Source organism: Bubalus kerabau, chromosome 1 (genome assembly GCF_029407905.1).
Source record: "Bubalus kerabau isolate K-KA32 ecotype Philippines breed swamp buffalo chromosome 1, PCC_UOA_SB_1v2, whole genome shotgun sequence".
Lineage (NCBI taxonomy): Eukaryota > Metazoa > Chordata > Mammalia > Artiodactyla > Bovidae > Bubalus > Bubalus kerabau.
This window is the reverse complement of record NC_073624.1, coordinates 229,545,953-229,558,845: the sequence shown is the minus strand read 5'-3', so window position 1 is coordinate 229,558,845 and position 12,893 is coordinate 229,545,953. Positions and strand designations below refer to the sequence as shown.

Sequence of the window (12,893 nt, the reverse complement as noted above, 5' to 3'; positions counted from 1 at the left end):
ATGTTTGGGAACTTGATGGTGGTGATGGCTACGCAACACTGTGAATGCACTAAACGCCAGTGATTGGACACTTGAAAATGGTTGGAGTGGTCAGTTCTATGTCATGTGTATTTTACTACAACATGATGAAAAGCACAATCACTACAAAAGAGTGTGAATGGGAAAATATGTTCCCTTTCACCCAGATTTCTGCTCATTCATTTCCTATAGGAAAATACTGTCAAGAGTTTCTTGCATATCCTAGAAAAACTGTTAAATGCATGTGTGAGTACCCTATTTAAAAGCGAATGGGATCATGTTATATGCAGTATTCTGATTTTTTTTTTCCAGTATGTATCCTGGGATTCATTTCTGATCAGCACAGACAGACCCGTCTCATGTATTTTTTGATGGTTGAAGAATATTCCTCTGTGCTGCCAAATGATAGGATACCAGGACACAGATATCTTATGCAGGCTCAACTACACATGGTGCATCACCCAAAACCGTAATAGAGTTTCTTGTATGTGATGCTAAGTCCCTATACCCAGGCTGCAGCACTCGTGACCTTCCACCCTAGTACCTTGATATGTGTGCATCTAGCCCCTCTTTCTTATTTCAAGGGTAGAGGAACAGAAGCCCAGAGAGGGGAAGAGGCTTGTTCAAGGTCACATAGAACTGGGTCTGGAACCCCAGGCCCTGAGCCCCAGGCCATGCCTACTGGCCCGCCCACCCAGGCTGTCACTGGAGAGGTCAGGGTCTCCCACGCTCGTCCCCAGTAGGTGGGCATGGCGGAATGGTGCCAGGCTTGGCGCTCTAGCCCCAGCAGGACACACAGGAGCTTCAGGACAGGAGCCTTCTCCCCCTCACCCCCAACCCTCAGGGACCAGAACTTACTGTGGGAGCTGATGTACTCAGGGGACTTGCCAGGTCCCAGGGGAAGGGCCTCCTCATAGTAGTCCTCAGGCGGAGGCCTGTTGGGGAGTGGTGGAGGCAGGTCAGCTGTCTGAAAGAGGACAGAGGAGGTGTGTGAAACCCAGAAGACCAGGAGAGCATGGGGAGCAGGAAGGGTGACAGGGACGGGCCTGGGGGTGAGGGGGACAGGAGCTCCTAGAAGGCAGGATGCAGTCTCTGAATATGAAAGGACATGCTGCTGCTGCTGCGGCTGCTAAGTCGCTTCAGTCATGTGAGACCCCATAGACGGCAGCCCACCAGGCTTCCCCGTCCCTGGGGTTCTCCAGGCAAGAACACTTGAGTGGGTTGGCATTTCCTTCTCCAATGCATGAAAGTGAAAAGTGAAAGTGAAGTCGCTCAGTCGTGTCCGACTCTTAGCGACCCCATGGACTGCAGCCCACCAGGCTCCTCCGGCCATGGGATTTTCCAGGCAGGAGTACTGGAAGGACATGATGAGTGGTCAACAACTGGTGCCATTTATGGTGGTGATGATAGTGAATTATGCAGTCAACAGATAATGTTTGATGTGATTTGGGCCCCCTGCTCTAATTACATGGCCCCAAAGGCTGGGAACTTTATTTTTGGTCTGTGATCCAGACCTTCATTTTTGTAGGTGAAAACTCAGGCTCAGAGACGGGAAGTGATCTGCCACACAGCAGAAGGGAGGAAGGCAAAGGCCATCCATCTTGTGATCCAGAGCTTTCCCCATCACTCCTCCTGTGCTCATGAAATCAGAAGTTGGGGTGGGCATGTCCTTTGGGCCTGAAGGGACAGGTCAGTTTACCACATTATCCCTGCTCGGCACTGGCACAGTGAGCTTGTCATCATGAATCATTGAAATGTTCTCACAGTGCTGTTTATGCCCTTAACCATCACACTGAAGACAGAGTAGATCTCTCATGGTCAAGAGGATCCCCAGCATTAGAGTTTAGAGTTTCCCTACCTCCTCCAGAGGAAAAGAGGGCCAGAGAGTGTAAGAACTCACGTGTCTCAGAGATGGACTCTTGGCTGGCTCAGGACTGGCTCCTTTGCAGGACTCCGCCTCGTCCTCTGGCATGTCTTGAAGGCCGCTCAGGTCACAGTCTATGGGGAGTCGGGCCATTAGGACAGAGTAGGTGGAGGATGAGCACGGCAGAGTGAGAAGAGGACTAGATTTGGGGTCAGGAAGCCCAAGCACCTCCTCCATTAGTAATCTGGGGCAAGTGACTTCATCCCTCTTATCCATAAAGTGGTCACAATAATCCCAGTGTTATCAGGGAATCAAATGGGATAATGCAGTTTGGTACACTGCTTTGGAAGTTTTCAAGGGTTATTTAATGAAGGCACGGTGTTTTCCCAAAGTCTGTCAGTCCATGAATCCTCTCATCTGACCCACAGCTTTCTCCCTGTGTTGTATAGTGCTGTTCTCCCTTGGGATAGATCAGGGATTGCACACACCCTGCACGCGGCCTGGCTTGGCTGCTCCCATATGCTAGGTGCCCCTGCTAGTCCCTCACAGCTCCATTTTCTGCTGAGCTGCCGGACCGCTCAGCTCAGAGACCAGGCAGCTACTAAGACGGATGTTAGCAGCAGACGAGACAAGGCCCTGTTGCCAGCATTCTTCGGCCTGTGTGTACATCCCTACCCTTCCTCAAATCTAGGGGATGATTTCCTGTGACTATGGATTTTGACTAGACTTTCAGACCTGGCAGGGCCCAGAGAGGCAAAGGGACTTTTCTGAGGTGACTCAATTTTGTAATGTTAGAGCCAGACCCAGATGCAGGGGACCCTTCTAGAGACTGAGGTGGTGGACATGCATGATGTGCATGAGCCGGAAGGACAGATTCCAGCTGAGGTCAGCAGAGAGTAGTTTACCAAATTCTTCGAAGAGGGACTCCACGAAGCTGGGCCCAGAGTGGAGGTCCGCTGTGTTCACATACAGGTAGGAGACTTCTTTGGCTGTGAGGAAGGAGGAGAGGGAAGAAGAGCAGGCCAGCAGTGAGGAGGGGTGTGGGGGCCCAGGACTGCTGCTGCCGCTGAGGATGGCTAGTCCCCCCCGCCCTCTCAGACTTCTGTCCCGCACAGGACACAGCACTCAGGTAGCAAAGCATGTGCTTATCCTAAATCATCTCCAAAGCCTTCAAACTTTGTTTCCTTTTTTCCATTGTTATTGAGGATCTCCTTCTCTGAGTGAAAGGATGCCCAGAGCCCAATATAGAGGACAAAGTAGAGGCGCTGCCTTGGGGACAGCTGGGGGCCAGTCGGCAAACTGCTGACCCTTTCATTCGCCAGCAGTCCTGTGAGAGTGGCTGAGGACATTGTCCGTGGGAAGTGAGGCTCAGTTTCAACCAATGGTGACCCCCCCGATGTCACTCAGACCCCTCCAACCCTGCGGGACAGGACACAGCCCCTTTAGAGTTTACTGAGCTCTTGATTTACACATACCATCTTGTGGGCTCACTTGAGGTTGGGGAAAGGCTGGAGCAGAGGAGGAAGCTTTGCTGCTGAGAACACAGTGAGAGAGAGAGGCTGTGGGGAGTTAGAGGGAAGGCCCGAGTGGAGATGGAGGGGCAGGCATACTACCCATAAAGCCAAGAGGGAGTGTGTGAGCGTGCATCTGAGTGCAGGACAGTGTGATGTGTATGTGATACGTCTGTCAGAGTGTGCGTGAGTGTTGTGCATATATGCTATGTGTATGTGATAAGTGAGTGTGTTGCATGTGATAGAGCATGTGGGGTACGTTATGTGTGATGTGTGTTTGTTACTGTGTGAGGTCTATGTCAGAGCATGTTGTGTGTGTGTGAGTGTGTGGTAGTGGTGTGTACATGAGTGTGTATGGCATGTGTGTTGTGTGAGTTTGTAGAGGGCCAGGGGTGGAGGAGGACCAGGAGCACAGCCAGGGCTGTGGTGGACAAAGCTTGGAGTGCATGGGGACACTTGGTTAGACCATGAAGAGAGCTGAATGGCCATGCTGTGAGGTTTCCTTCCTCCTGCCAGCAGGCCCTGGGGAGTTACTGAGGGTTCTTGAGAAGCTCTGGGCAGCATACTGACGGCTACCTGGGAGGGGCTGCAGGCTCTGCAGGATGGAGGCCACGGCCATCTTCTTCTCCAGAGTGGTGTCGCTGAGGTACTCGTGGTCCAGGAGGCTGAGCAGCCCTGTGAGCTCGGGGAGGAGCTGCTCCAGCACTGAGGAGGAAGCCCATGGAGCACAGTCACGGCTGTGTCTAGGGTCTGGGCCCCACCCCCACCCTGCGGGACCCGGGGAAGCAGGAGCCAGAGGACAGGGCCCAGGGCAACATGGAGACCTCAGAGGCCCTCACACAGCTGTCCCAGCACTGGCCACCAGCCTCCCTTGGGAGAGCCCTGCTCAGTTAACTGTGACGTTTTTCCGGCCTCCCTGCTCCCCGCTCCTCCTCCTCAGACCTCATCTGGGCTTGGCCTGAGGACTGAGCCTCCCAGGTAGTCTGAGCAGAGGCATCGAGCCCTCTGTTTGTCCCAGCCTGCCCTCTGCTCTGCAGGCCCAGGGTCCTTCCTCCCTGAGCTCAAGGGTCAGTGCAGGTCCCAGGCAGGAGCTCTGGCTGTCCAGGACACAAGGCAGGAAGGAAGCCTTCCTGTCCCATCAGTCTATACACTTCAATCTCTGGAACCTTCTGTTTCCGGTGACTTGACAGGAGCCAAACTAAACATTAACCCTTCTCACCCCTGGCCAAAAACTCTTGTTGCTGTTCTTTTCTCTATGCTACACCAGTGTTTCTCAGACTTGAGTGAATACAAGGAATTACCAGGGGATTTTGTCAAAATGCAGATTCTGACTTGGGAGGTCTGGTGTGGGGCCTGAGATTCTGCATTGCTGACGAGCTCCCAGCTAAAACTGACGCTGCTGGTCTGAGACCACACAGAGTTGCAAAGCCTAGAGCAGAGTCCTTTAAAAAGACTGAAGCATACCAAGACCATGATGTCATCAATGTCTCTCTGTCCCAAAGCAGTATCTTGGGACTTGGTTTGCCTTAGAGCCAAAGACTGACTTCTCTATAGAAGTAGTATTGTCCCTCTTTGCAGCTTGCCAATCACTTGTGCATAATAATATGAGCTCACGTGTATTGAACAGTTATTTCCAACTGTGCTAATCCCTTTCATACATATTGTCTTACTTAAATCTCATGCCATGTATTTTATTATCTCCATCACGTGGAGGATGCAGCTAAGGCTCAGAGAGGTTAAACAGCTTCTCCAGGGCCATACAGCCAGCAGAGCCTCAACAGAATTTCCTCACTTTGTACTTTATACTATAGCACTTACATTGCTTTGCAGTATTTTATAGGGCCCTACCAAGTTGAGCTTGGTCTGATGATCAAGCCCATTTTTTGGATGAAGAAACTAAGGTTCAGAGAAGGTAAGTAACTTGCTTAAAGTTACATGGACAAGCAGAAGAGTCAAGATTTAAGCCCTGGTCTCTTGACTCCCAAATCCATGTGCTTCTCCCCACTAGGACCTCCTGAGAAAGAGGTGAGACTGACTTGCAGCTACAGGTCGGGTTGTGTAAGAGGGGCTGTAACATGAAGCATAACAGAATCAGTCCTGGAGCCAGATTTCCTGGGTTCATGTTCAGGCTCTGTTATTCATCAGCCATGGGACCTTTGTCAAGTTGCTTAACCTATATGACTCAATTTCCCCCTCTGTAAAGGGGAAATAACAGCACTTGCCTCACAGTATCATGTATGGAAAGTGCCTTGCCCGTACATAGTAAATCCCACCCCAAGTCAGCTATGAATTCTGTCACTATAGTATCTGCCATGCTGATCTGTGCTGTGAGGTCTGCATGTCTGTCTCCCTCAGGAAGACGGGAGGCTGTGGGCTCTGGGAGGTGTGAACTGTGAGTCTTAGCTTCCTTAGCATCTAGTTCACCTGCTCAGACTGGGTGCTCTATATGTGTTAGATGAGAGAGGGAATGGAGAGATGACCACATGAGGACTTTTTAAAGAACAGAAATTTTATGTACAGAGAGTAGCACTCATTGGAAAAATATGATGATGTAATCTTTCTGTGCCATTCCAAAATCACCCCAAATTTGTTGGAAATGAGCTCGAGGCTGTTACTGACAGCCCTTACCTCGTTGGTGCTTTCTAGCGCTGGGCTCTGAGTAGGGGCTTTCCATGCCATGTTTTATCTCATCCCTGCAGCACACCTGTGAGTAGGTCCTCCAGGATACCTATTTTCTAGGAGCTGACTCTCAAGCTGAGGGGACCTGTGAGATGGTAGCACAGCTCAAAAGAGGAGGAGCCGGGCTGATCCCAGGTTTGCATGATTCCTGGAGCTGCTGTGTGGTACACCTCCAGGCATCACTCCAGAGCTCAAGTGAAAGGAGCTGGCACCCTCTGAGGTGCCACTGGGCAAGGGTTCTGGAAGGGAAGGGCTCTCTCTTTGAAGCAAAAAATTGTTTAAAGTCATTTTAGCCAGGTTTTAGCTTCCCTGGTGGCTCAGATGGTAAAGCATCTGCCTGCAATGCAGGAGACCCGGGTTTGATCCCTGGGTCAGGAAGATCCCCTGAAGAAGTAAATGGCACCCCACTCCAGTGTTCTTGCCTGGAAAATCCTATGGTCGGAGGAGCCTGATAGGTTATAGTCCATGGGGTCACAAAGAGTTGGACACGACTATAGATGGCGAAACAGTGGAAATAGTGGCTGACTTTATTTTTTGGGGGCTCCAAAATCACTACAGATGGTGACTGCAGCCATGAAATTAAAAGACGCTTACTCCTTGGAAGGAAAGTTATGACCAACCTAGACAGTATATTTAAAAGCAGAGACATTACTTTGCCAACAAAAGTCAGTCTAGTCAAGGCTATGGTTTTCCAGTAGTCATATATGGATGTGAGAGTTACTATAAAGAAAGCTGAGTGCCTAAGAATTGATGCTTTTGACCTGTGTTGTTGGAGAAGGCCCTTGAGAGTCCCTTGGACAGCAAGGAGATCCAACCAGCCCATCCTAAAGGAGATCAGTCCTGAGTGTTCATTGGAAGGACTGATGCTGAAGATGAAACTTCAATACTTTGGGCCTCCTGTGCGACAAGCTGACTCATTTGAAAAGACCCTGATGCTGGGAAAGATTGAAGGCAGGAGGAAAAGGGGACAACAGAGGAAGAGATGGTTGGATGGCATCACCGACTCAATGGACATGAGTTTGGGTAAACTCTGGGAGTTGGTGATAGACAGGGAGGCCTAGCGTGCTGCAGTCCATGGTGTCGCAAAGAGTCAGACATGACTGAGCAACTGAACTGAAGAGACTTCACTTTTTTTTTTGGCCAAGTTGTATCTGTTTTGGAGGAAATCTTTTCAAATGGAAACACAAACCTCTTTGGCACCAACAGACATACCAAAAGTCAGTAACTCAATTCCAAAATATTTCCTGATTTACTCTAATTTTGTGCCAGTCTGGCCACTTGGGGAAATTAGAAAATGAATAAGATACTGTTCTGGGGTATCACCCTCTCTCTCTCCCACTGTATTTCTCCTCCATCCCTGTCATACACAGACAGACACACACACATATTAGAAATTAATTTGTCACCAGGGAGGCTGTGGAAATGCTATAAGGAAGGCACCACAGGGTAACCATAGGAACTTTCCTGTGGCCTGCAGCCGTGGTTCATGTCTGAAAATCTCTGACACTGCTCTGCTATCTTGCAGGGGTGTCAAGGTTACAGGGTGCAGTGGCTGTTTATCTCTCTACCAGTGGTTGTGAAATTTTCTGGCCTCAAGGTTACTGTACAATTTTAACAATTATTGAAGACCCCCAAAGAGCTTTTGTTGTGAGTTGTATCTACCAGTATTGGCTTTTCATGCATGCGTGCTCTGTTGTCTCTGACTCTTTGCTACACTATGGAATTTTCCAGTCAAGAATACTAGAGTGGCTTGCCATTTCCTCCTCCAGGGAATCTTCCTGACCCAGGGATTGAACCCAAGTCTCCTGCATTGAAGGTGGATTCTTTACCACTGAGCTACTGGGGAAACCAGTATGAGTTTAACATCACTTAAAATTGAGAATCAGATCTCAATTAGGATTAGATCTGATAGAGTGCCTGAAGAACTATGGACGGAGGTTCATGACACTGTACAGGAGGCAGTGATCGAGACCATCCCCAAGAAAAGAAATGCAAAAAGGCAAAATGGATGTCTGAGGAGGCCTTACAAATAGCTGAGGAAAGAAGAGAAGTGAAATGCAAAGCAGAAAAGGAAAGATATAGCTATTTGAATGCGGACTTCCAAAGAATAACACAGAGAGATAAAAAACCCTTCCAGTGCTCAATGCAAAGAAATAGAGGAAAACAATAGAATAGGAAAGACTAGAGATCTATTCAAGAAAATTAGTGATACCAAGAGAACATTTCATGAAAAATGGGCACAAGAAAGGATTGCAATGGTATGGACCTAACAGCAGCAGAAGATATTAAGAGGTGGCAAGAATACACAGAACTATACAAAAAAGGTCTTCATGATCTAGATAACCACGATGGTGTGATCACTCACCTTGAGCCAGACATCCTGGAATGCAAAGTGAACATCATTACGAACAAAGCTAGTGGAGGTGATGGAATTCCAGTTGAGCTATTTCAAATCCTAAAAGATGATGCTGAGAAAGTGCTGTACTCAACGTGCCAGCAAATTTGGAAAACTCAGCAGTGGCCACAGAACTGGAAAAGGTCAGTTTTCATTCCAATCCCAAAGAAAGGCAATGCCAAAGAATGTTCAAACTATTGCACAACTGCACTAATCTCACATGCCAGCAAAGTAGTGCTCAAAATTCTCCAAGCCAGGCTTCAATAGTATGTGAACCGTGAACTTCAGATGTTCAAGCTGGATTTAGAAAAGGCAGAGGAACCAGAGATCAAATTCCCAACATCCACTGGATCATCGAAAAAGCAAGAGAGTTCCAGAAAAGCATCTACCTCTGCTAAAGCCTTTGAATGTGTGGATCACAACAAACTATGGAAAATTCTTAAAGAGATGGGACAATACCAGACTACCTTACCTGCCTCCTGAGAAATCTGTATGCAGGCCAAGAAGCAACAGTTAGAACTAGACATAGTTCTAACAGACTGGTTCCAAATTGGGAAAGGAGTACATCAAGGCTGTATACTGTCATCCTGCTTATTTAAGTTATATGCAGAGTACATCATGCGAAATGCCAAGCTGGATGAAGCACAAGCTGGAATCAAGATTGCCAGGAGAAATATCAATAACTTCAGATATGCAGATGACACCACCCTTATGGCAGAAAGCAAAGAAGAACTAAAGAGCCTCTTGATGAAAGTGAAAGAGGAGAGTGAAAAAGTAGGCTTAAAACTCAATATTCAGAAAACTAAGATCATGGCATCCAGTCCCATCACTTCATGGCAAATAGATGGGGAAACAATGGAAATAGTGAGAGACTTTATTTTCTTGGGCTCCAAAATCACTGCACATGGTGACTGCAGCCATGAAATTAAAAGATGCTTGCTCCTTGGAAGAAAAATCTATGACCAACCAAGACAGCATATTAAAAAGCAGAGACATTACTTTGCCAACAAAGGTCCATCTAGTCAAAGCTATCATTTTTCCAGTAGTCATGTATGGATGTGAGAGTTGGACTGTAAAGCTGAGTGTTGAAGAATTGATGCTTTTGACCTGTGTTGTTGGAGAAGACTCTTGAGAGTCCCTTGGACAGCAAGGAGATTCAACCAATCCATCCTAAAGGAAATCAGTCCTGAATGTTCATTGGAAGGACTGATGCTGAAGCTGAAACTCTAATACTGTGGCCACCTGATGTGAAGGACTGACTCATTGGAAAAGACCCTGATGCTGGGAAACATTGAAGGTGGGAGGAGAAGGGGATGACAGAGGATGAGATGATTGGATGGTATCACTGACTTGATGGACATGAATTTGAACAAGCTTCAGGAGTTGGTGATGGACAAGGTAGCCTGATGTGCTGCAGTCCATGGGGTCACAAAGAGTCGGATACTACTGAGCAACTGAACTGAAAACTGAGAAAAGCTTGAATTGAAAACATTGAAAAATTGAAAAAAATACATAGTCACACATCTCATTAACCTTGAAAGCTACCACACTGTCACACATCATATAGCCTTTGGAAAACTCTGCTGTGTACCCGTAAGAGAATGAGAATGAAGAGGGCATGTAAGGTCTCAATACTATGTAAAAGTAGGTGTGACCTTGGGGGTACCCCTGGAAAGCATCTTGGGGACCCCCAAGCATTCCTGTCCCCAGCCACATCTTTCTGAGAATTGCTGTCCTTCAATAAATGATCTCAGATTGCTAAGCGTTTGTATTCCTTAAATCAGTCTGTCTGTTTCTCCCTCCTTCCTCCTCTTCCTATCTCCCTCTCTTTCGTCTGTGAGGTTTTATCTCACAAATTTCCTCTTGCTGCTATCAGCAAGTGCCTCTAGTGGCAGCATTCTGGCTTCTAAAAGCTCTCCTGCTTCTAAAGTGAGGACAGGTAGTTTCCGAGTGAGATTCGTGCATTTAAAAACACGAGTTTAAGTACTCAAGCATTATAACACCCTTTTTTGCTTTTGTTTTTCCTGGTACTTGATAGGATTTCTAACATGGGCCCTTGACTTCTAAGTGTTTTTCGTTTAACTGAGCTGTGATCACAAGAGTCCAAATAGAGCAAAGGAGGGAGCTGAGTGAATCTGGGAGAAGCACATGGGGAGTGAGGAGCTGCTTCGTCTTGGTGGCATTGGTTTCTGGAGCCTTTAAGGAAGTGGTGGGCGGCAGATGGTGGAGGGAGAGTGAGCCCTGGAAGAAAGCTCAGCCTGTAGCTTTAGTGAGCAAGAACCGTTCCTTGAGCTGAGCAGTTACCATTATGCTGGGCAGTTAACACACATCATCTCATTTAATCCTCGGTCTCTGTGTTCTATGAGGGAGGAAGCAGAGGCTTAGAGAATTGAGGTCACCCAGCCAGTAAGCTGTAAAGTCAGGCTCTCTGACTTCAAAGCTTGCATTTCCCTGTGACTCCTGAATCCTCTATCAGAGAACTTGGGCTCAGAGAAAGGGAGGCCAGGTTGGGGCAGGGAGGAGGTGGGTGGCCCCTCAAAGCGTGCTTGCTGAGCTGGGTCACTGGGGGTTTTGATCTGGAAGTCCTCTCACTGGATGAGTGGGAGACCCTTATTGTGAGGCTGAGATCCTGCTCAGTGGGCCTTTCTCCACTGAGCCCACTGAACTTTAGAACCCTAACTATGTTGATCTCAGAGGAAAAAAACAAGTGATTCAAGCTTATACCTGACTTACCAGCAGAACGTCATCCCAGGGAGAAGCTTCTACATCGTGGTTACAAGAAAGCTTTTGGCCAGTCCTCTGTTCTTTAAAGACGATAAGGAACTCTCCCCCCAAAGCTAGCTTTCAGGTGTGGTGAATACAGATGTGCCTTTGAGAGTACCTTCATCTTTAATACCGTAGAATTCAAACCACAAGGATTTAAGCTATCAAAGAATTTAATTTGGAGAGAAATCATATATATATAATGATATAATGCTTATGACAAATGGTCATACCTATCCCAGGGGTTTCATTCAGTAGGCTCTATACTAGGACCCAGGAATCTACATTTTTAAGGAGTATTCCAGGTGATTCCGAGGCTCAACCTCTGAAAAATACGCCACCAGAAAACCTACTAGAGGACATGTCCATGAAAATAAAGACTGTGGGAAGACCTCCCTCATTCCTTAACAAATTGTCATTAGACATCTCTCTGAAACAATTGAGTGAAGGTGGGAATAAGAGCCCCTGCAGATGACTGTAACTAGCTGGAACATGAAGTCTTGCTTGAGAGAGCACAGTGATTAGGGCTTTGGGGCAAGACCTCTGAGCTGGACTTCTTGTGTTGGCACTTCCGAGTTGTACAAAGATGGGCACATTAGATAGCTCTGAGCCATGGTTTTCTCATCTGTAAAGTGAGAATACTAGGGTCCCAGCCTCCTAGGCTGGGGTAACTAGGTTAAGATTATGCTTGCAGAGCACTTTGTTTGGTGCTGTGCCTGGAGCCATCAACAGGGCCATATTATTGTTGCTGCTGCTTCCCAATATTCCCCAGAAATGTGCACACTCCAGAGTATTGACCAGATAGTATTTAGTGACAGATCTGCTATAGTTGTGGTAACAGACTTTTTGAGGACATGTCTTAATCTGTGCCTCAATCACAGTAGATGCCCAACAAGCATCCATTCATTGAATATTTTGATGACCCATTCCAACATTCTGATTTTAAAGATGTGGAACGTGAGGGTTCAAGAGTTTATCTGACTTAGCTACAGTCACACAACTAATTGAAAATAAGAATATCTAGTGTTAAATTTACACTAGGTTTGATGCTTATATAAGTCATAGAAGAGTGGCTGAGAGCTCAGGGTATACACAATCTGGGCCCCCACCCAGCTTTGCCATTTTCTGCTTGGGGAAATGTCTTAACTTTCCTTAGCGTTCAATTCTTCATCTGTAAACAGTGGGGGTAAAACAGTAGCTTTTGCGCATGATCACTATAGAGATGAAATAAAAAGATACATATGGTGCTCAGTGATCTCAATGGCGTTCTCTTCATTTGTGTAACCCCCCAACAGATTCAGGTGTGCTAGGCACAAGGGAAGGGAGTTCCCAGGGCAGGAGGACATTGTGGGATTCTGCAAGTGCCCCCCCCCCTACACACACACATGGACTGTTCACGGCCCTGGGCCTGACACTGAGTGTGTGTGGTTATGGCAATTGGAGGCGGTAGAGCCCCTTTTCTCAGAGTGCTCTCCTCCCAAGGACTCCCTCCATGCCATGTGGAGGGACAGCATCTTTCAGCTGGAGGGGCAGTGATACAGCCCAGAATCCTGTCCCTGCCATCCCAGGAAGAATCTCCACTAGTTTCTACCCAACCCACCTCCCATCTTTGCTCCTGGTCCAGGTCATCTCTGCTGTCTGTGGGCAGACGGGGCATCAGGAC

At 47.6% G+C, this 12,893-nt stretch overlaps 1 protein-coding gene and 1 long non-coding RNA gene across 15 annotated transcripts in view; one reads left to right on the top strand and one right to left on the bottom strand.

The window, feature by feature from the left end:
* The window catches only part of LOC129635223 (uncharacterized), a 118,392-nt gene that overhangs the window by 40,488 nt on the left and 65,011 nt on the right, over nt 1-12,893 (top strand). The gene's annotated exons all lie outside the window — the stretch shown is intronic.
* The window catches only part of AFAP1L1 (actin filament associated protein 1 like 1), a 74,883-nt gene that overhangs the window by 38,427 nt on the left and 23,563 nt on the right, over nt 1-12,893 (bottom strand). The window contains exons 2-5 of the mRNA XM_055557940.1: nt 3,970-4,098; nt 2,788-2,871; nt 1,919-2,016; nt 877-985 (exon numbers count right to left, since the gene is read on the bottom strand). Coding sequence (XP_055413915.1) covers nt 877-985; nt 1,919-2,016; nt 2,788-2,871; nt 3,970-4,098 — 420 coding nt within the window. The remainder of the gene's footprint in view (nt 1-876; nt 986-1,918; nt 2,017-2,787; nt 2,872-3,969; nt 4,099-12,893) is intronic.